This window comes from Neoarius graeffei, chromosome 23, assembly GCF_027579695.1.
Source record: "Neoarius graeffei isolate fNeoGra1 chromosome 23, fNeoGra1.pri, whole genome shotgun sequence".
Classification (NCBI taxonomy): domain Eukaryota; kingdom Metazoa; phylum Chordata; class Actinopteri; order Siluriformes; family Ariidae; genus Neoarius; species Neoarius graeffei.
Genome location: NC_083591.1, coordinates 51,645,929 through 51,666,224, shown reverse-complemented (window position 1 = coordinate 51,666,224; position 20,296 = coordinate 51,645,929). Strand labels below are relative to the sequence as shown.

The window sequence follows — 20,296 nt, the reverse complement described above, 5'->3', positions numbered from 1 at the left end:
CAACAGACAGCATGACTATAACATTAACAGTTTTAACATGAAGTCAGTTTCGTTGATGTTATAAACTCTTCATTGATGGAAACTTGAGTGCAAAACTGTTCATGACAACTGCAGTCCTAAAGTTAGCAAGTCAACTGTAGTCCTCAGCCATAAAAGCATTACTGTAAGAGTCCAAAGCGTCCTCCAAGTGTGACTTTCAACTGTCCCCATGGGGCTGTCCTCCACAGGAGCGATGCGATGAGACTCCAACCAGACACAGGGCACCAGGATGTGTCTGGAAGGTGCTGTTGATTGGGTCACTGTCGGCCCCTGCAGAACTTGATCAGGCAACTGAATGCTTAGAGTCAACGTTCCGCCATACTTTAGATAATGTAGCTCCTCTTAAATGGAAAATGGTCAGAGACAAAAAATATATAATGATATAATGATGACACTCACACTTTAAAACAGACCACTCGAAAATTGGAACGTAAATGGCATCAAACAAAATTGGTAGCGTTCAAATTAGCGTGGAAGGAGAGCTTCCGGAAGTATAGAAAAGCTCTTTGTGCTGCTAGATCAACATATCTCTCCTCCCTAATAGAAGATAACAAAAATAAGCCTAGATTCCTATTTAATACTGTAGCAAAATTAACCAGGAATAAGTCCACTATAGACACATGCACACCTGTAGTATGTACAACCCCGATTCCAAAAAAGTTGGGACAAAGTACAAATTGTAAATAAAAACAGAATGCAATAATTTACAAATCTCAAAAACTAATATTGTATTCACAATAGAACATAGACAACATATCAAATGTCGAAAGTGAGACATTTTGAAATTTCATGCCAAATATTGGCTCATTTGAAATTTCATGACAGCAACACATGTCAAAAAAGTTGGGACAGGAGCAATAAGAGGCTGGAAAAGTTAAAGGCACAAAAAAGGAACAGCTGGAGGACCAAATTGCAACACATTAGGTCAATTGGCAATAGGTCATTAACATGACTGGGTATAAAAAGAGCATCTTGGAGTGGCAGCGGCTCTCAGAAGTAAAGATGGGAAGAGGATCACCAATCCCCCTAATTCTGCGCTGACAAATAGTGGAGCAATATCAGAAAGGAGTTCGACAGTGTAAAATTGCAAAGAGTTTGAACATATCATCATCTACAGTGCATAATATCATCAAAAGATTCAGAGAATCTGGAAGAATCTCTGTGCGTAAGGGTCAAGGCCGGAAAACCATACTGGGTGCCCGTGATCTTCGGGCCCTTAGACGGCACTGCATCACATACAGGCATGCTTCTGTATTGGAAATCACAAAATGGGCTCAGGAATATTTCCAGAGAACATTATCTGTGAACACAATTCACCGTGCCATCCGCCGTTGCCAGCTAAAACTCTATAGTTCAAAGAAGAAGCCGTATCTAAACATGATCCAGAAGCACAGACGTCTTCTCTGGGCCAAGGCTCATTTAAAATGGACTGTGGCAAAGTGGAAAACTGATCTGTGGTCAGACGAATCAAAATTTGAAGTTCTTTATGGAAATCAGGGACGCCGTGTCATTCGGACTAAAGAGGAGAAGGACGACCCAAGTTGTTATCAGCGCTCAGTTCAGAAGCCTGCATCTCTGATGGTATGGGGTTGCATTAGTGCGTGTGGCATGGGCAGCTTACACATCTGGAAAGACACCATCAATGCTGAAAGGTATATCCAGGTTCTAGAGCAACATGTGCTCCCATCCACACGACGTCTCTTTCAGGGAAGACCTTGCATTTTCCAACATGACAATGCCAAACCACATACTGCATCAATTACAGCATCATGGCTGCGTAGAAGAAGGGTCCGGGTACTGAACTGGCCAGCCTGCAGTCCAGATCTTTCACCCAAAGAAAACATTTGGCGCATCATAAAACGGAAGATACGACAAAAAAGACCTAAAACAGTTGAGCAACTAGAATCCTACATTAGACAGGAATGGGTTAACATTCCTATCCCTAAACTTGAGCAACTTGTCTCCTCAGTCCCCAGATGTTTACAGACTGTTGTAAAGAGAAAAGGGGATGTCTCACAGTGGTAAACATGGCCTTGTCCCAACTTTTTTGAGATGTGTTGTTGTCATGAAATTTAAAGTCACCTAATTTTTCTCTTTAAATGATACATTTTCTCAGTTTAAACATTTGATATGTCATCTATGTTCTATTCTGAATAAAATATGGAATTTTGAAACTTCCACATCATTGCATTCCGTTTTTATTTACAATTTGTACTTTGTCCCAACTTTTTTGGAATCGGGGTTGTAGATGCAACGACTTCATGAATTTTTTTAATGACAAAATTGAGAATATCTGACAAAAAATTCAAACTACTAATTTAAGGTCAGACAATGTAAGATTCCTGAAGTATAGAAAGTATTACCTTTTTCCTTCCATTTGGGTCAGTTAACACGGTCTCGAATGCTTGTCCTGTCTCTCGGCCAGTGCTCTTCCACTAACTCACTTCTATTTATAGCACCTCCATTTGGAGAGCAGATCTACTGGGAGAGGTGGAATCAACAGGAGACACAACTCTTTTCATTTACACAATGCCTCCGGAAATCACTGTGGAGATTAGAATTGATGTCTTGGCTCACGCTGCCTGTCATTTTACTCGGGTCCGGTTCATTTTATTCATTTGAGGAAGACGAGGATCAAACAGAAGCAGCTTCATGGGCACTTGTGTCATCATGTAATGCAAAATTCCATCTCAAATCTAATCTCACTCCTGCCTACAAACGTCGATTCAAATACAAGGCTGTGGAATTGAACTCTACGGCATCCAGAGCTACGTTTGGAATTGTTTCAGTTTGTCAGGATGCAGAACAGACTCAGGGTTGAAAATGACCTGAAACTAGTTACCATTTATCTCTTCATGTAACATCATGCACCAGACATCCTGCCATGTTTAATTACAGTAACGAGGTAAAGAAAAGCTCATTATGGAGATGCATCTATTTCTGATGAAGTGTGCTCAGGTTCAGGTCTTACTGAATGACGTTTATGTCAACGCACCATATACAGTAGATACTGCATAACCAACATACAGTGATGTGCAAAAGTCTGAGGGACATGTAAAGAAATGCTGGAGACCAAAAATGGCTTAAAAATAATGAAATGAAATGTTTCAACATTAAAAAAAAACTATAAACAGTAAGCAGTAAGCCATAATAAATGAAACAAAGTCGATATTTGGTGTGAGACGACCCTTTGCTTTAAAAAAATAGTAGTCTGAGGTCTAATTGGTGCAGTTTTATAAGGAAACGAGCTGTAGGTTTTACTGAGCGTCTTACAGAACCAGCCACAGTGACACAGTCTGGACACTTTGACTGACACACTCGCTTCTTAATTTTGCACCAAAACCCAGTAGCCTTCATTATGTTTTCTTTTTTTTTCAACTGAAAAGTAGAACTCTAAAATGTTTTTGTACTGACTCGATAATGTAGAAGTTATATAATAGAAATCTATAACAAAATTTCTATGAAAAAAAATAAGGTGCCTAAGACTTTTACACAGTACTGTATCGTTTGGGTCATTTGGTTTATTTTGCGCACTTTCACTTAGGTAGCTTAGATAGCTAGCTAAGAAGGTAACGTTCTTCTCAGACTTCTTACAAATGTCCAAAGTCGATTCATTTTTCCGAAGAACATTTCTATAGTCACAGTTATTCTGTTCAACGCACTCAATAGGATTATATTTCTAATGCTAATGCTAATACTACCAAAGCAATTTGAGCACTAGCATACTAGCAAAACACATAACCCGATAATAAACTTATCCATAAGAGCATTTCCGTAACATAAATGTCTGCCATACAAATCGTCGCTGTTACAGAAAATGAATCAAGACCTTCTGACCAATCAGAGTGAAGAACTCAACAGTGCTGTGTTATACATGATATTATATTTGTTTTGTGTAGAGACCACGGGCGATTGCTCTAAGACAACGAGGGAGGCTCAGCCTCCTCTAAAAATGACGAACATCGTGTAGGATGAATTGCACTAGGCTTATGTTATAGCCAACCTTATAACATTGCTATTTCAGATCCAGAATCATAGAAATATATGTGCTCAACCCAACTACAGTGCGAAATCATTCCGTTATAACTTTCCCCAGTTCGCCTAATGTGTGCGTGAGTTTTTCCCCTTCGTGACAGCGCGATGCAGCCCAGCCTCAGTGGACTTCAATGGCATTTGGGAGCTATGCGCTTTTCAATATCAAAATGCAAGACGGTTATTGGACAAATACTGCGAAAACGCCCGCCCACGGAGTCTCACGGACTCCCAGCCTCAGTGGACTTCAACGGCATTTGGGAGCTATGCGCTTTTCAATTTCAAAATGCAAGACGGTTATTGGACAAATACTGCGAAAATGCCCACCCATGGACTCCGAGCCTCACATGGGAGGGACATGGCAAAGCTTTCCGCGAGGAGACTGGTGATTGGTGAAAGCGGCCAGATATTTTCTTTGATTGACAGCTCATTTCAAATATAGACAGGCAGCGGTGAATCTCAGTTCAGTCCCATGCAGATTCGCAAGTGCTGTGGTGTATTGTAAGAGATCAGCTTACATTTCGATTTCATTCATTACATACGGTTTCTACCAGCTTTTTTAGTTTGTATATATTTTCATTGTAAATAAAGTGTAAATATAGTGTTGTCAAGTTTGCTATCTTAGTTCCAGAAATTCCGTTTATTTGAGTGACTGAACTTGAACTTGAGGGGGCTAGTCAGCTAGCAAGAAAGCTGCGCACGGATGCCAAGCATTGCTGATTTAATTTTGGCGAAGCCATTTGCCAGTCTTCCTTTCGAGGAAAAAATTAAAATTAAAGAGCAGGGTAGACCAACGCCTCAAATTGACTTGGTGAAAAAGGTAGGGAATAATGCTCGTTCCTTTCAGCTCTCCTGGTACGAGAAAGTGAATTGGCTAACAGCAAGTGACCCACATCAACAACAGTAAATAGGCTACTTTAGTAATATGTCATGGATGGACCAAAAATATAGAATCTATTTAAAATGTTTATGCTGAGTATATTATATTGGAATATATATTTTCTGGATATGAATTAAACACAGCTACAATTTGGAAAACATTTTTAAACAAAAACACAGCCGAGAACATTTCACACTACAGACCTGGATTAAAAGTGAAGGGTTATCAAAATTGTCAATAAAACATTTCTCAGTCAAAATAAGTAAAATATAGGGAAAGTGTCATTGAATGAAATGTGTGGCACCCAGCTCTATGTTTGGCTCCTCAAGGTCAGTGCTTGTGCCTATTCCAGAACACTCTGCTGTTACTGCTGAGGTTCCTGACAAAGAGCTGCTTTCAATAATGATAAATTTTTAAACAACATGCCACAATTTTAAAATATAAAATGTTAAAATATACCCCCCCAACACCATCATCATGTATATTGGACAGTAGGCTAATGGGCCAAAAGAACCTGCTATTTCACAGTTTGTGACCCTGCCAACAATCAGCCAGATCAGAGGCAAGAGTATGGGCAAAATTGATGTGTTTTTTCTTTTTTCTTTTAAAATCTGGAAATATCGTACCCGACCAGCCTCCCCTGTTTGAAAGACTACCAGCCGCCACTGGTAGAGACGGTGAAGGATTCAAATTTGGATCTTAAAATATATTCGTAAAACCAGTTTAGACAGTTCTAGGACCGCTACTAGAAGGTTCTCCTAGTACGTAAGGACAGCTGTATCTGTTCTCTGAATGATTTAAGTCTTAACACGGTGGAAATATGGGCTGGTTCTTGAAAAGGGTCACTAATTTTGCTAACATAGGAGTGTAGGATATGATTAAACACATTTCATGGTATTCTTTGATACATGGTGTCAAGCACGAGATGAAGGATTGCGAACTAACCTTCAGGAAAGGAGTAGCATCGCAACGGAATATTTTTAGTTAACATCTTGACATTTTGCAACAGTTTACACAGATACACAGATACCACAATGCACGCAATTACTCAGAAATGTATTGTTATACGGTATATTTAACAGTTATTCCATGAAATCAAGTCGTACATGAGCTGATAGCCGACGAGTCGCATAGCACCAAGTCGGCTATAAGCCATGTACGACGAGATTGAGTGGAATAACTGTTTTATTCTATCCACATTCACTGGATTTTGAGAAACAGAGCATTTCTATTTTTACTTTTTGCAAATTCGATCAATAAAAGCTTTATACAAAACGTCCGACAAAATAATTTCCACTTAGAATGTAAACAAACTGGTGAAATGACCGGAGCAATTTGTGAAAAATGCGATAATAATATAAATAATTCTTAAAAAATAAAAAAGATAAGTTCTTACCATCAAATACTTTCATTCCATATTTTGTTGCTTTTTTTGTATTTTTTTAGGGTTTAGTTTTCAAGTAGAGTTTTTATTTCGTCCTCGGATGGTTCAGCAACATACTCTGCCATTTTGTTTTTCTCTACTCATGGTATATGAGCTGATATCCTAGTAGTAGAGTAGACAATCAGAGTGTGCGATTGCTCATATCCAGTGAATGTGGATATATTATACAGTCATGTTGCCCAGCGCTATGTGAACCAGCAGCATTCTGGATACATGGAAAAAGCTTATGAGAGGGTAGAATAAGATGCTCATGTGGATACCCAGAGGTTCTGTCTGGTTCTTGCTCTCTTTCTTCTTGGTCTGACTGCAGAGCTCCTGAGCCTTCATGTGCTGTGAGATGATGGCGCAATCCGGGTGGATGGCCTCCACCTGCAGACCCAGTGCATATGGAAAGATTAAATCAAGCCGTAATGATCAAAGTGAGATGTTAGGGTTTTTTTTCTTTTAATGTAGTGTTTTATTTATTTTTCTGTTTATGCTCCATGAGTAATTTAGTCCTGAGCAACATCACAGAAACCCATACACAATCATCATGCCATTATATTATATTATCTCATCTCATTATCTCTAGCCACTTTATCCTGTTCTACAGGGTCGCAGGCAAGCTGGAGCCTATCCCAGCTGACTACGGGCGAAAGGCGGAGTACACCCTGGACAAGTCGCCAGGTCATCACAGGGCTGACACATAGACACAGACAACCATTCACACTCACATTCACACCTACGGTCAATTTAGAGTCACCAGTTAACCTAACCTGCATGTCTTTGGACTGTGGGGGAAACCGGAGCACCCGGAGGAAACCCACGCGGACATGGGGAGAACATGCAAACTCCGCACAGAAAGGCCCCCGCCGGCCACGGGGCTCGAACCCGGACCTTCTTGCTGTAAGGCAACAGTGCTAACCACTATGCCGCCATTATATTATATTACTTTCCTGTCTTGAAGCATGAATTGAAATTAAATTTAAAAAACTACAGAAATTAATTTCTCATATATTTTGTTACATGCATCCATTGAGAACCTGAGCCATGTTTGTTTAATATCTGAATTTTAAGATTATTGATAACGTGAGACAAGTGGCTACAGTGGACACATGATTCTCAAGCACACTTGAAGGAAGTGTCTTATTAGAAAGATGCAGCGCTTAAAGTCCAGAGCAACTAAAATTAATCTGATCTGTGATTAGCATGGCCATAGAGAAAAAAGCAGCCGGATTTATTAAAGTGCTACACAATAGCTTTTCATATTTGTTATAAAAGATCCTTGCTGCGAAGGATTGTTTGAATATTTACAGAATAATTACAGTTTTTACAAATTGCTGAAAAAGTGAATGTTGGTGAAAACAAAAAGGTGTCGGGATTAACTTTTTCAGCAGTTTGTGCTACAGGAGCTCTTCTGTGGGATTGGACCATATGAGCTAGCCTTCATGCTCCATGCAAATCAATGAGCCTTCGACACCCATGACCCTGTCGCCGGTTCACCAGTTGTCCTTTGGATTCTTGGACCACTTTTGGTAGGCACTAACCCCTGCATACTGGGAACACCCCACAAGATGTGCCATTTTGGAAATGCTCAGACCCAGTCATCTCACCATCACTATTTGGCCCTTATCAAAGTCGCTCACTTGCACTATGCTTGCCCATTTTTCCTGCTTCCAACACATCAACTTCAAGAACTGACTGTTCTTTTGCTGCCTAATATATCCCACCCCTTGACAGGTGCCACTGTAATTAGATAATTAACAGTTATTCCGGGCGGCACGGTGGTGTAGTGGTTAGCGCTGTCGCCTCACAGCAAGAAGGTCCTGGGCTCGAGCCCTGTGGCCGGCGAGGGCCTTTCTGTGTGGAGTTTGCATGTTCTCCCCGTGTCCGCGTGGGTTTCCTCCGGGTGCTCCGGTTTCCCCCACAGTCCAAAGACATGCAGGTTAGGTTAACTGGTGACTCTAAATTGACCGTAGGTGTGAATGTGAGTGTGAATGGTTGTCTGTGTCTATGTGTCAGCCCTGTGATGACCTGGCGACTTGTCCAGGGTGTACCCCGCCTTTCGCCCGTAGTCAGCTGGGATAGGCTCCAGCTTGCCTGCGACCCTGTAGAAGGATAAAGCGGCTAGAGATAATGAGATGAGATGAACAGTTATTCCACAAAATTGAGTCGTACATGAGCTGATAGCAATCTATAAGCCATGTATGATGAGATTGAGTGGAATAACAGCTTTATTCTATCCACATTCACTGGATTTTGAGAAACAGAGCATTTTTATTTTTTGCAAATTTGATAAATAAAAACTTTATACAAAACGTCCGACAAAATCATTTCCACTTCTTAAAGGTGGACTTCTTAAACACCTACTGTATCAATTGCTGCACGGATTGACTTTAGTGCTGTTTTTGTAGAAAGTGTCATCTTACTGTCGTGCCGAGGTACAGAACAGCTTTAAACATTTATTTAATTCTTCCTTGGACACTTCAGTTCTGTAATTTTCAAACTTCTTTGAGCTTTTGAATCCGTCTAAAAAAAAATTCAACAAATTTTAATGCTTAAAGATGAAGAATGTAAACAAACCATGACAGGAGCAATTTGTGAAAAAATGCTGTAATAATAATTCTTGAAAAATAATTTTTAAAAAAAGATATGTTCTTTTTTTATTTTGTCCTTGGTTGGTTCAGCAGCATGCGCCGCCATTTTGTTTTTCTCTACTCATGGTATATGAGCGAATATCCTAGTAGTAGAGTAGTCAATCAGAGTGCACGATTGCTCATATCCAGTGAATGTCTCATCTCATTATCTCTAGCCGCTTTATCCTGTTCTACAGGGTCGCAGGCAAGCTGGAGCCTATCCCAGCTGACTACAGGCGAAAGGCGGGGTACACCCTGGACAAGTCGCCAGGTCATCACAGGGCTGACACATAGACACAGACAACCATTCACACTCACATTCACACCTATGGTCAATTTAGAGTCACCAGTTAACCTAACCTGCATGTCTTTGGACTGTGGGGGAAACCGGAGCACCCGGAGGAAACCCACGCGGACACGGGGAGAACATGCAAACTCCGCACAGAAAGGCCCTCACCGGCCATGGGGCTCGAACCCAGGACCTTCTTGCTGTGAGGCGACAGCGCTAACCACTACACCACCGTGCCGCCCTCCAGTGAATGTGGATAGAATAATCACTGTTATTCGCGTCACCTGTCAGTGGTCATAATGTTATGTCTGATCTGTGTATATTCCTTATGTTCAGTATTATTTGACCCCTATTTATTGTTATTCTTTCTATTTAAAATTAAATAATGAAATATATTAAAAATCACTTTAAATATGAATATTTCTTTATTATTATTATTATTATTACAAATAAATAAATTGCTGTAGTTGTCATCAACACCCTTTTAAACTGTTTATTTCTCCCTACAAAGCAACCTACTTTAATCAGTTTTTTAAACAAAACCACAACATTTATAAAGCAATAAACAATAAAAGTTATTTTTTTAAAAAGGCAGAAACTCACAGTTCTCCAAAAATAGCTGAGCATCCACAAATAAAACATATTCATGTGCAAACTGGCCATAACAGTCCCCTGATATCCGAGTGGCTTTAATGTAATTACCCAAAATAATCCACCAGAATCTGAAGTCAAAACCCGTTCATTTTGTTCAAAAGCAATAGAACGCAGGCTGAAACATGGAGATCGGACAGATTTCCTCAGTCAGGAGAGCGCATCCTGTTGGAGAGGCTGCAGCCGAGGACAGGAGAGAGATACACACCAGTTCTCTCTCTCTCTCTCTCTCACACACACACACACACACACAAGCTCTGTCTCAAGCCATACTGCCCTAATAAAGTGTGCTTCAGAATATCACACTGCATTCGAGGACTATATGACTCACACTATACTATTATATTTATAGAGTACTGTAATATAAATATATTTCACACCTGATTATATGAGTAATCGGCGAAGACATGAAATTGCATCTGTGAATTCAATTAAACACATGACATCAGGTGAATAACTGACTAACTGAACCACCTACTTGGCTCATGTTATACAACCCCGATTCCAAAAAAGTTGGGACAAAGTACAAACTGTAAATAAAAACGGAATGCAATAATTTACAAATCTCAAAAACTGATATTGTATTCACAATAGAACATAGACAACATATCAAATGTTGAAAGTGAGACATTTTGAAATTTCATGCCAAATATTGGCTCATTTGAAATTTCATGACAGCAACACATCTCAAAAAAGTTGGGACAGGGGCAATAAGAGGCTGGAAAAGTTAAAGGTACAAAAAAGGAACAGCTGGAGGACCAAATTGCAACTCATTAGGTCAATTGGCAATAGATCATTAACATGACTGGGTATAAAAAGAGCATCTTGGAGTGGCAGCGGCTCTCAAAAGTAAAGATGGGAAGAGGATCACCAATCCCCCTAATTCTGCGCCGACAAATAGTGGAGCAATATCAGAAAGGAGTTCGACAGTGTAAAATTGCAAAGAGTTTAAACATATCATCATCTACAGTGCATAATATCATCAAAAGATTCAGAGAATCTGGAAGAATCTCTGTGCGTAAGGGTCAAGGCCGGAAAACCATACTGGGTGCCTGTGATCTTCGGGCCCTTAGACGGCACTGCATCACATACAGGCATGCTTCTGTTCTGGAAATCACAAAATGGGCTCAGGAATATTTCCAGAGAACATTATCTGTGAACACAATTCACCGTGCCATCCGCCGTTGCCAGTTAAAACTCTATAGTTCAAAGAAGAAGCCGTATCTAAACATGATCCAGAAGCGCAGACGTCTTCTCTGGGCCAAGGCTCATTTAAAATGGACTGTGGCAAAGTGGAAAACTGTTCTGTGGTCAGACGAATCAAAATTTGAAGTTCTTTATGGAAATCAGAGACGCTGTGTCATTTGGACTAAAGAGGAGAAGGATGACCCAAGTAGTTATCAGCGCTCAGTTCAGAAGCCTGCATCTCTGATGGTATGGGGTTGCATTAGTGCGTGTGGCATGGGCAGCTTACACATCTGGAAAGACACCATCAATGCTGAAAGGTAAATCCAGGTTCTAGAGCAACATATGCTCCCATCCAGACGACATCTCTTTCAGGGAAGACCTTGCATTTTCCAACATGACAATGCCAAACCACATACTGCATCAATTACAGCATCATGGCTGTGTAGAAGAAGGGTCCGGGTACTGAACTGGCCAGCCTGCAGTCCAGATCTTTCACCCATAGAAAACATTTGGCGCATCATAAAACGGAAGATACGACAAAAAAGACCTAAGACAGTTGCGCAACTAGAATCCTACATTAGACAAGAATGGGTTAACATTCCTATCCCTAAACATGAGCAACTTGTCTCCTCAGTCCGCAGACGTTTACAGACTGTTGTAAAGAGAAAAGGGGATGTCTCACAGTGGTAAACATGGCCTTGTCCCAACTTTTTTGAGATGTGTTGTTGTCATGAAATTTAAAATCACCTAATTTTTCTCTTTAAATGATACATTTTCTCAGTTTAAACATTTGATATGTCATCTATGTTCTATTCTGAATAAAATATGGAATTTTGAAACTTCCACATCATTGCATTCCGTTTTTATTTACAATTTGTACTTTGTCCCAACTTTTTTGGAATCGGGGTTGTAGTAATATGTGAAAATAAATTAATCATATGGAAAAAAAATACTACATGTGGAAAATATCACATTCGTGTCGAAACATCACATGTGTAATATTCACGTATGAATCATGTAATGATTCATGTGTGACATTTTCTGTACAGATGTAACAGAATATTCAAACGCTGACCATTCGTCAATTTCAACAAGCTGGTTGGACTTTTTGTGTGAAAAAAAGATAAGAAGACAGTCATCTACAGTGCTGAGCGTAAATGAGTGCACCCCCTTTGAAAAGTAACATTTTAAACAATATCTCAATGAACACAAACAATTTCCAAAATGTTGACAAGACAAAGTTTAATATAATATCTGTTTAACTTATAACGTGAAAGTAAGGTTAATAATATAACTTAGATTACACGTTTTTCAGTTTTACTCAAATTAAGGTGGTGCAAAAATGAGTACACCCCACAACAAAAACTACTACATCTAGTACTTTGTATGGCCTCCATGATTTTTAATGACAGCACCAAGTCTTCTAGGCATGGAATGAACAAGTTGGTGACATTTTGCAACATCAATCTTTTTCCATTCTTCAACAATGACCTCTTTTAGTGACTGGATGCTGGATGGAGAGTGATGCTCAACTTGTCTCTTCAGAATTCCCCATAGGTGTTCGATTGGGTTCAGATCAGGAGACATACTTGGCCACTGAATCACTTTCACCCTGTTTTTCTTCAGAAATCCAACAGTGGCCTTAGATGTGTGTTTAGTCATGTTGGAAAAGTGCACGACGACCAAGGGCATGGAGTGATGGTAGCATCTTCTCTTTCAGTATAGAACAATACATCTGTGAATTCATGATGCCATCAATGAAATGCAGCTCCCCGACACCAGCAGCACTCATGCAGCCCCACATAAGGACACTGCCACCACCATGTTTCACTGTGGGCACCATGCATTTTTCTTTGTATTCCTCACCTTTGCGATGCCATACAGTTTTGAAGCCATCAGTTCCAAAAACATTTATCTTGTTCTCATCACTCCAGAGTATAGAGTCCCAGTAGTCTTCATCTTTGTCAGCATGGGCCCTGGCAAACTCTAGGCGGGCTTTTTTGTGCCTGGGCTTTAGGAGAGGCTTCTTTCGTGGACGGCATCCATGCATGCCATTCCTCTGCAGTGTACGCCGTATTGTGTCACAGGAAATAGTCACCCCAGTTTGGCTTTCTACTTCTTTAGATAACTGCAGTGAACTTGCATGCCGATTTTCTTCAACCCTTCTCATCAGAAGACGCTCCTGTCGAGGTGTTAACTTCCATGGACGACCTGGATGTTTCTGTGAGATGGTTGCAGTTCCATCCTTCTTAAATTTTTGTACCACTTTTGCTACAGTATTCTGACTGATAAGTAAAGCTTTGCTGATCTTCTTGTAGCCTTCACCTTTGTGGTGGAAAGAAATTATTTTCTTTAGGGAATTCTGAAGAGACAAGTTGAGCATCACTCTCCATCCAGCATCCAGTCACTAAAAGAGGTCATTGTTGAAGAATGGAAAAAGATTGATGTTCCATGCCTCAAAGACTTGGTGCTGTCATTAAAAATCATGGAGGCCATACAAAGTACTAGATGTAGTAGTTTTTGTTGTGGGGTGTACTCATTTTTGCACCACCCTAATTTGAGTAAAACTGAAAAATGTGTAATCTAAGTTATATTATTAACCGTACTTTCACGTTATAAGTTAAACAGATGTTATATTAAACTTTGTCTTGTCAACAATTTTTGGAAATTGTTTGTGTTCATTGAGATATTGTTTAAAATGTTACTTTTCAAAGGGGATGTACTCATTTATGCTGAGCACTGTATATCCCCCGCCCTATATACCAACTATATACCAAGTTTCAAGATATTATTTGTCACACTTTTCAGGTTCTGCTGCAGGAACCCAACCCTACCTCTTTACACTGACCTCAGCAGCCCATGGCATAAACCCACCGGACCTTTGGTCCAAATGAGCTAAAAATTAAAATTTCTCACATTTCTTAGCATCAAAAGGCACATATACATTACTTAATCAACACATACCTGTAAACCAACTTTCAAGAGCATACCGCTCATAGTTTTCAAGTTCTGCTCCAAAAACAAAACCTACCCCTAAGACTAACCTGAGAGACTAAGTCTGAAATTGTTTCCATGGAAACATGAAAAATTAAAATTTCTCAAATTTCTTCGTATGAAAAAGCACATCTACATCACCTTGTTAACATGTATACCAAGTTTCAAATCTGTATCATGAATAGGTTTGGATGTATGCTCCAGAAACGAACATTGCTCTTCGAAATTAAGTCAAAATCTATTTTCTATGAAAAAATTTGAAATTTTTTTTTTTCAAAAATCCAAAATAGCAAAAGGCACCAGTTCACATGTTGCTTGATATCTATACAAAGTTTCATGAAGATATCTTCAGTAGTTTTAAAGATATGGCCCAGAAACAAAAACGTGACTGGACAGATGGACGGAACCCGTTTCTATATCCCCCATCCAACTTCATTTGGGCGGGGGATAATTATCATCAATAAAAACGAGGAGGTTAAATTTCCTGGATGAACTTTGATATTGGTTGTAATGCTAAACACACTAAAAGAGTTAAACGATATTACATTGTTTTGGTTGTTGACCTGTGAAATGAAGAAGAAGAAGAAGAAGAAGAAGAAGTTACATTTATATAGCGCCTTTCTCAAACTCAAGGTCGCTTTACATAGGTCAAAGAAAACAACACACAAAAAAGAAGTTGCTAAAGAGTGGTGAGTTTATGCAGTGGTGAAGGAGAAGTGTTCATGAAACAGAAAGGTTTTGAGATGAAATTTGAAGAAAAGAAGGGAAGAACAATCATGGAGGGGTTGAGGAAGGGAATTCCAGAGCTTGGGGGCCATGGTGCTGAAGGACCTGCCACCCAGGGTAGAGAGTCTGGTGCGAGGAACAGCTAGAGGATCTGAGAGAGCGGGATGGAGTATAAAGGGTCAGAAGATCACAGATGTAAGAAGGAGCAAGATTATGGAGAGCTTTGAAGGTGAGTAGTAGGATTTTATACTAAGAAGAAGGAGAAGCAAAACAGTATGTCAAGCCAACAAAATAACAAACCTTTTTTATTTACTATTCATACATTGTTAACATTTGGATCTGGAGTTTATCCCGGGAGCAGTGGGCATGAGAAAGGAATACATCCTGGATGTGATGCCTATCAGTCTCAGGGCACTATTCACATACTCATCACACCTCCAGGCGATCCACTTACCAGTATGTATTTTTTGAAATTGGAGGAAACTAGAGAACCTGGAGAAAACCCATTTTATTTGTGACCAATAAATGGCTGCTGAATTATGAAATGGACTGCAAACAAATCAGTCCGTCCAACATATCCAACGTAATTTGTCTCAAGTTCTGTCTATCCCCAACCCCAGAACAATCCTTTTACCCTTTAGCATGCTTTGCTAGCATAGAGGATATAGCAGGAGTTGTTTTTGATCCAACATGGGCATCACTCCCTGGGCAGTGGATGAAGCGTGAACAGCCCTTGGCCACGCTGGTTCTGTTTCAGTCTTGGCACCATTTTCTGACTGGTAATTACATCTTATTAGAGCAGATGGAAGCTTGCGATTGCAGTAATTTCGAGATGACAGGACTGTGGTGTGATCACAGCTTGATAAAGCACACGGTTGCCTGGGAATTAAAAAAAAAAAAAGAAAGAAAGCAGAGATTTCAAATACAGTATATTTACACAGACATAAATACAAGGTGTCTCAAGAATCAGTTGGTAATCATTATATGCCACTTTCCAAGAGGATTATCATTAGTGATTTTATGATGAAAATCGTCTTTAATTTAAAGCTAGACGCCCTTTTGATTTCATAAAATCGGTGAAATTTAGTTCCTGCTGAAATTTGGTCATTGTGATATACGTTTATTTCTGTAATATCTCACAAAATATCAGGCCGTTCTGTTCTGTGGCTGGGAAGTTATTTAATTTGAGGGTATTAAAGCAAATAATGTGCATGAAATCACTCGCTTCACGCAGTAAAGCAGATATAGGAAGGGAAGTCCGTGTGTGTGTACTGTATGTGCAGGTTTACCTTTGAGCGTGCACTGACAGTTCCATCATTCTGTCGCTCAACAAACAGCTGATCACACCGAGGTGCTCGCTGAGCGCCGATATTTATTAGTTTGGTCCTGCGTTTCCTTTCCTTCGTATATAACATAACGGGTTTTCTTCTCGCTTTCTTTCCGTTACTGTAGTCGGTCTTTCACATTTCATTCGCACACTCACGTCCTGTTCCAAATTTGTATCCCACAATGCCTTGCACAAACAGGGAAAGCCCACCACATGATGCATGACGTAGTATCTTGAATTGAGTCATGGTGAAGCAGGAAAAAATAGCGGAGAATTTAGGGCCACGTGGCCTTAAATTCATTAATTGTTCTATTAAGAAAATAAAATTGGAAGTCTGTGATTCGAATTCAGTAGTTTTCAGTCCACTAAACAAAAATAATTGGGTGTCAGGAAAAATTATTTTTTTTGACCTACACTTGAAAAATCTGAAAGGCAGTCTACTTTTAACAGAAGTAGTTTTGCTCTGATTGCTCAAGTGAGTTTTGTCTTTCTCAAAATGTTTTGTACTGACAAGTTTCATTGTGTTGTTTCAAGGCAATATCATAAATTCCATGGATACATTATTACAAGTCCCATGTTGAACTTAAGAGCCAAGGGACAGGTGGCTTTGTAGGTTCAAATCCCACTCCTGGTAAACCCAAATGTTTAATTTACATAACTTTATGTAATGGCAGAAACGTATTAATCATTAAACTAGCCAGAAATGAATATCTACATACAAGCCCACCAGGATGGCCAAGTGGTTAAGGCGTTGGCCTCAAGTTCCAATGGACAGGTGCCCTCGTGGGTTCAAGTCCCACTCCTGGTAAAAGCAAAGCTTTTCTTTAAAGAGTTCCTGAAATGAATTTCTATGCAGATATACACCAGGATGACTGAGAGGTTAAGGCACTGGTTAAGCAAACAAGGCACTGGTAACCCCTCATGCAGTCACTGTGGAACATTGTGGAGGACTACAAGTACCTGAAGGTGCATTTTGACAATTGACTGGACTGAAAAATATAGAGGCCATATAAAAGAAGGGCCAAAACTGTTTCTACTTTTTGAGAAGGTTGTGCTCCTTCAACATCTGCAGGATTATGCTGAGGATGCTTTATGAGTCTGTGGCAGCCAGAGCTCTCCAGTGTGCTGGGAAAGTAGACTAAAGTCAATGGACGCCAAGAGACTCAATAAATTGATCCGCAAGGCTGGGGACACTGTAGGAGTGGAGCTGGGAACTCTGGAGACAGTGTCCGGGGGCACATGCTGGCTAATCATTAAACTAGTTTGAAATTAACTTCTGGCCTTAAGCGCTAATGGACAGATGTCCTTGTGGGTTCAAGCCCCACTCCTGGTAAAAGCTGAAGTTTAGCTGAGACAACAAGCAGCATTGTAGCTCAAGAATAAGTGGGGAGTGCCATCATTGAAAAAGATCCTGCGGCTTCTGATTTGGCTATTGGTGGCCTCTCCAGGTCTTTTTTGAAGGATTGTTTTGTTCCTCATGGGTTTTCTGATTTTGGTTTATTTAATTCCCACAATAATCATATGTACAAGACAGAAGGCCCCATTAGGCTCTTTTGGTATTTAATAGTAACCAAAATAATTCCTACAGAAAACCATTCGTCGAGTTTTCATTCAAGTTCACTACTTGATGGAAATGATCAGCAAATAATAGGAGACGATAATATTTCACACGTAACCATTAGCTTTTCCAGCTTTTCCATGTTGGAGCCTTCGGTTTTCATCACCTTCCAAATGTGGAAAAGTGCAACAAAGCTGGTGAGGATGAATGACGTCCCGATGACAAGGTAGCAGGACAGCACCCCCACGTCCATGCTGCCCACATAGCACAGCCAAGTCAGCTCATCGCCTGCCACCTTCCTCATTGTGAGGATGACTATAGTCTTTAGTGCCAGTAAGCCCCAGGCGACCATATGAAAATAGCTGCTGTGAGACTCGACGGTTTCATTACCCCATTTGTTTCCTGCAGCCAGGAACCAAGTGAGTGTGAGAATGACCCACCAGATTGAACTGGCCATGCTGAAATAGTACAGAATGAGGAAGACTATGGTGCAGCCTGAGCTCTCAAGCCCCTCTTGAATAATATAAAGCTCCTCATTCTCACCGTCGCAGGTAATGTTCTCTGCCACAACTACTGAGTGGATGATGAAGGCTACAGAGTAAACATTATAGCGGTGATCATCTCATCATCTCTAGCCACTTTATCCTGTTCTACAGGGTCGCAGGCAAGCTGGAGCCTATCCCAGCTGACTACGGGCGAGAGACGGGGTACACCCTGGACAAGTCACCAGGTCATCACAGGGCTGACACATAGACACAGACAACCATTCACACCTACGGTCAATTTAGAGTCACCAGTTAACCTAACCTGCATGTCTTTGGACTGTGGGGGAAACCAGAGCACCTGGAGGAAACCCACGCGGACACGGGGAGAACATGCAAACTCCACACAGAAAGGCCCTCGCCAGCTCCGGGGCTCGAACCCAGGACCTTCTTGCTGTGAGGCGACAGCACTCACCACTACACCACCGTAGTGGTGATCAATATTACACATTTACTTACATTTAAATAAGGACCTAGAATCTTGAAGATTAAATATTCAACATATTGACCAGCTCGAGCACCTGCAGGATGTGCTGGACAAACAAATCTGATCCACAGCGGATCTGGACAACTTACAGGACTAAAAGGATTTGCTGCGAATACCTTGGTGCCAGATACCACAGCAGACCTTCAGAGGACAGGCCAGAGCTGTTTTGGTTTTTTGCAATTTACGGTAGGTCATGGCTGATATATATAGGTGATTTAGAGTCGTCACACACATCACCACAGCCACTCTGATGGTTTCAGCCATCAAAGTATTCTTCTAGGATGACAGACATGGTTTCCCATTGCCTTCTACTAAATTATTATAGAGGTTTTCTCTTCTCAACCATTCACACTTAAGAGCGATTTAGCATAGCCAGCTAACCAAACTGCATGTCTTTGGACAGGGGGTAAAACTAGTGCACTTGGAGGAAACCCACACAGACAGAAACACCTGGAAACCCACACAGAAAGAACCCCCTTGGCCATGAGGTTTGAACCCAGAACCGTCTTACTGTGAGGCAACAGTGCTAACCACTGCACCACCACGCATGCTATATACCGGTATTTAACAGTTATTCCACGTAATCGAGTTGTACATGAGCTGATAGCCAGCAAGGCGCATAGCACCAAGTTGGCTATAAGCCATGTACAACGAGATTGAGTGGAATAACTGTTTTATTCGATCCATATTCACTGGATTTTGAGAAACAGAGCTTTTTTTATTTTTATTTTTTGCAAATTCAATAAATAAAAACTTGATACAAAACATCCGACAAAATCATTTCGGCTTAGAATGTAAACAAACCAGCGAAATGACAGTAGTAATTTATGAAAAATGATATAATAATAATAATACTTGAAAAATAAAAAAAGATACATTCTGATCATCAAATCCTTGACTTGCAAGTGACATCAAAGTAAAATAGAAACCCATATGTCGGCCATGTTGGTGGAGATACAAACGCGGGGTCAAGCGACATTCCATACAAAACATAGTCACGCGTGCGCAACTCTCTTTGTTTTTCCACTGCTTTAAGCGTTCTTTTAGCTCTGCCATATCTTTGTGCTGTATATGGTTGTGGTCACAACAGTACTCGTGACCGTGGCAGGTTCCAATTTTTTAGAATTCCGTCCGTGATTCGTAAAGAGGGCGAGGAAACTCTGAGGCTTAGTACGGAGAGGAGACGAGCACGGCTGAACAACATTGGCAGGGCTGATCTAACAGAGGCTAAAACCAAAACAGCTCGTGTTTGCAGGAATTATTTTATCTCAGGTGAGATTCAAAAGCTTTCTCAATAATATCATGGAAGAATTTTATTTTGTGTTGCTAGAGTTTTGCTATAAAATGAGCATTTTCTTGTCGTGGTTCACTTGGTTGTTGTCATAATTTTAAAACGTGTATTACCATTTCACTTCTAGCAGCACCAGCAAATTATACGATAGAAACAATCCAGACTGGGCACCCACTCAGAAAATGGGCTATGCTTCGTCCAAGGTCAGACTTGATTCTTTGTCAGCCAAACCA

At 40.4% G+C, this 20,296-nt stretch overlaps 2 protein-coding genes and 1 non-coding gene across 3 annotated transcripts in view; 1 reads left to right on the top strand and 2 right to left on the bottom strand.

Moving 5' to 3' along the window:
* ghrhra (growth hormone releasing hormone receptor a) overlaps positions 1 to 17,157 on the bottom strand; it is a 70,399-nt gene extending 53,242 nt beyond the window's left edge. Inside the window, exons 1-2 of the mRNA XM_060905431.1 lie at positions 17,146 to 17,157; positions 6,656 to 6,764 (exon numbers count right to left, since the gene is read on the bottom strand). Coding sequence (XP_060761414.1) covers positions 6,656 to 6,764; positions 17,146 to 17,157 — 121 coding nt within the window. The remainder of the gene's footprint in view (positions 1 to 6,655; positions 6,765 to 17,145) is intronic.
* trnal-caa (transfer RNA leucine (anticodon CAA)) lies at positions 16,911 to 16,993 on the top strand. Its single transcript has one exon. It is a non-coding gene; the product is annotated as a tRNA-Leu (tRNA).
* Positions 17,158 to 17,259: 102 nt separating the features above from the next.
* LOC132871318 (frizzled-9-like) lies at positions 17,260 to 18,967 on the bottom strand. The gene is made up of 3 exons (XM_060905430.1): positions 18,889 to 18,967; positions 17,857 to 18,334; positions 17,260 to 17,401 (listed from the first exon to the last, which is right to left on the bottom strand). The coding sequence occupies exons 1-3, from the start codon at positions 18,965 to 18,967 to the stop codon at positions 17,260 to 17,262; spliced, it is 699 nt and encodes a 232-aa protein (XP_060761413.1).
* Between the last annotated feature and the right edge of the window lie 1,329 nt (positions 18,968 to 20,296).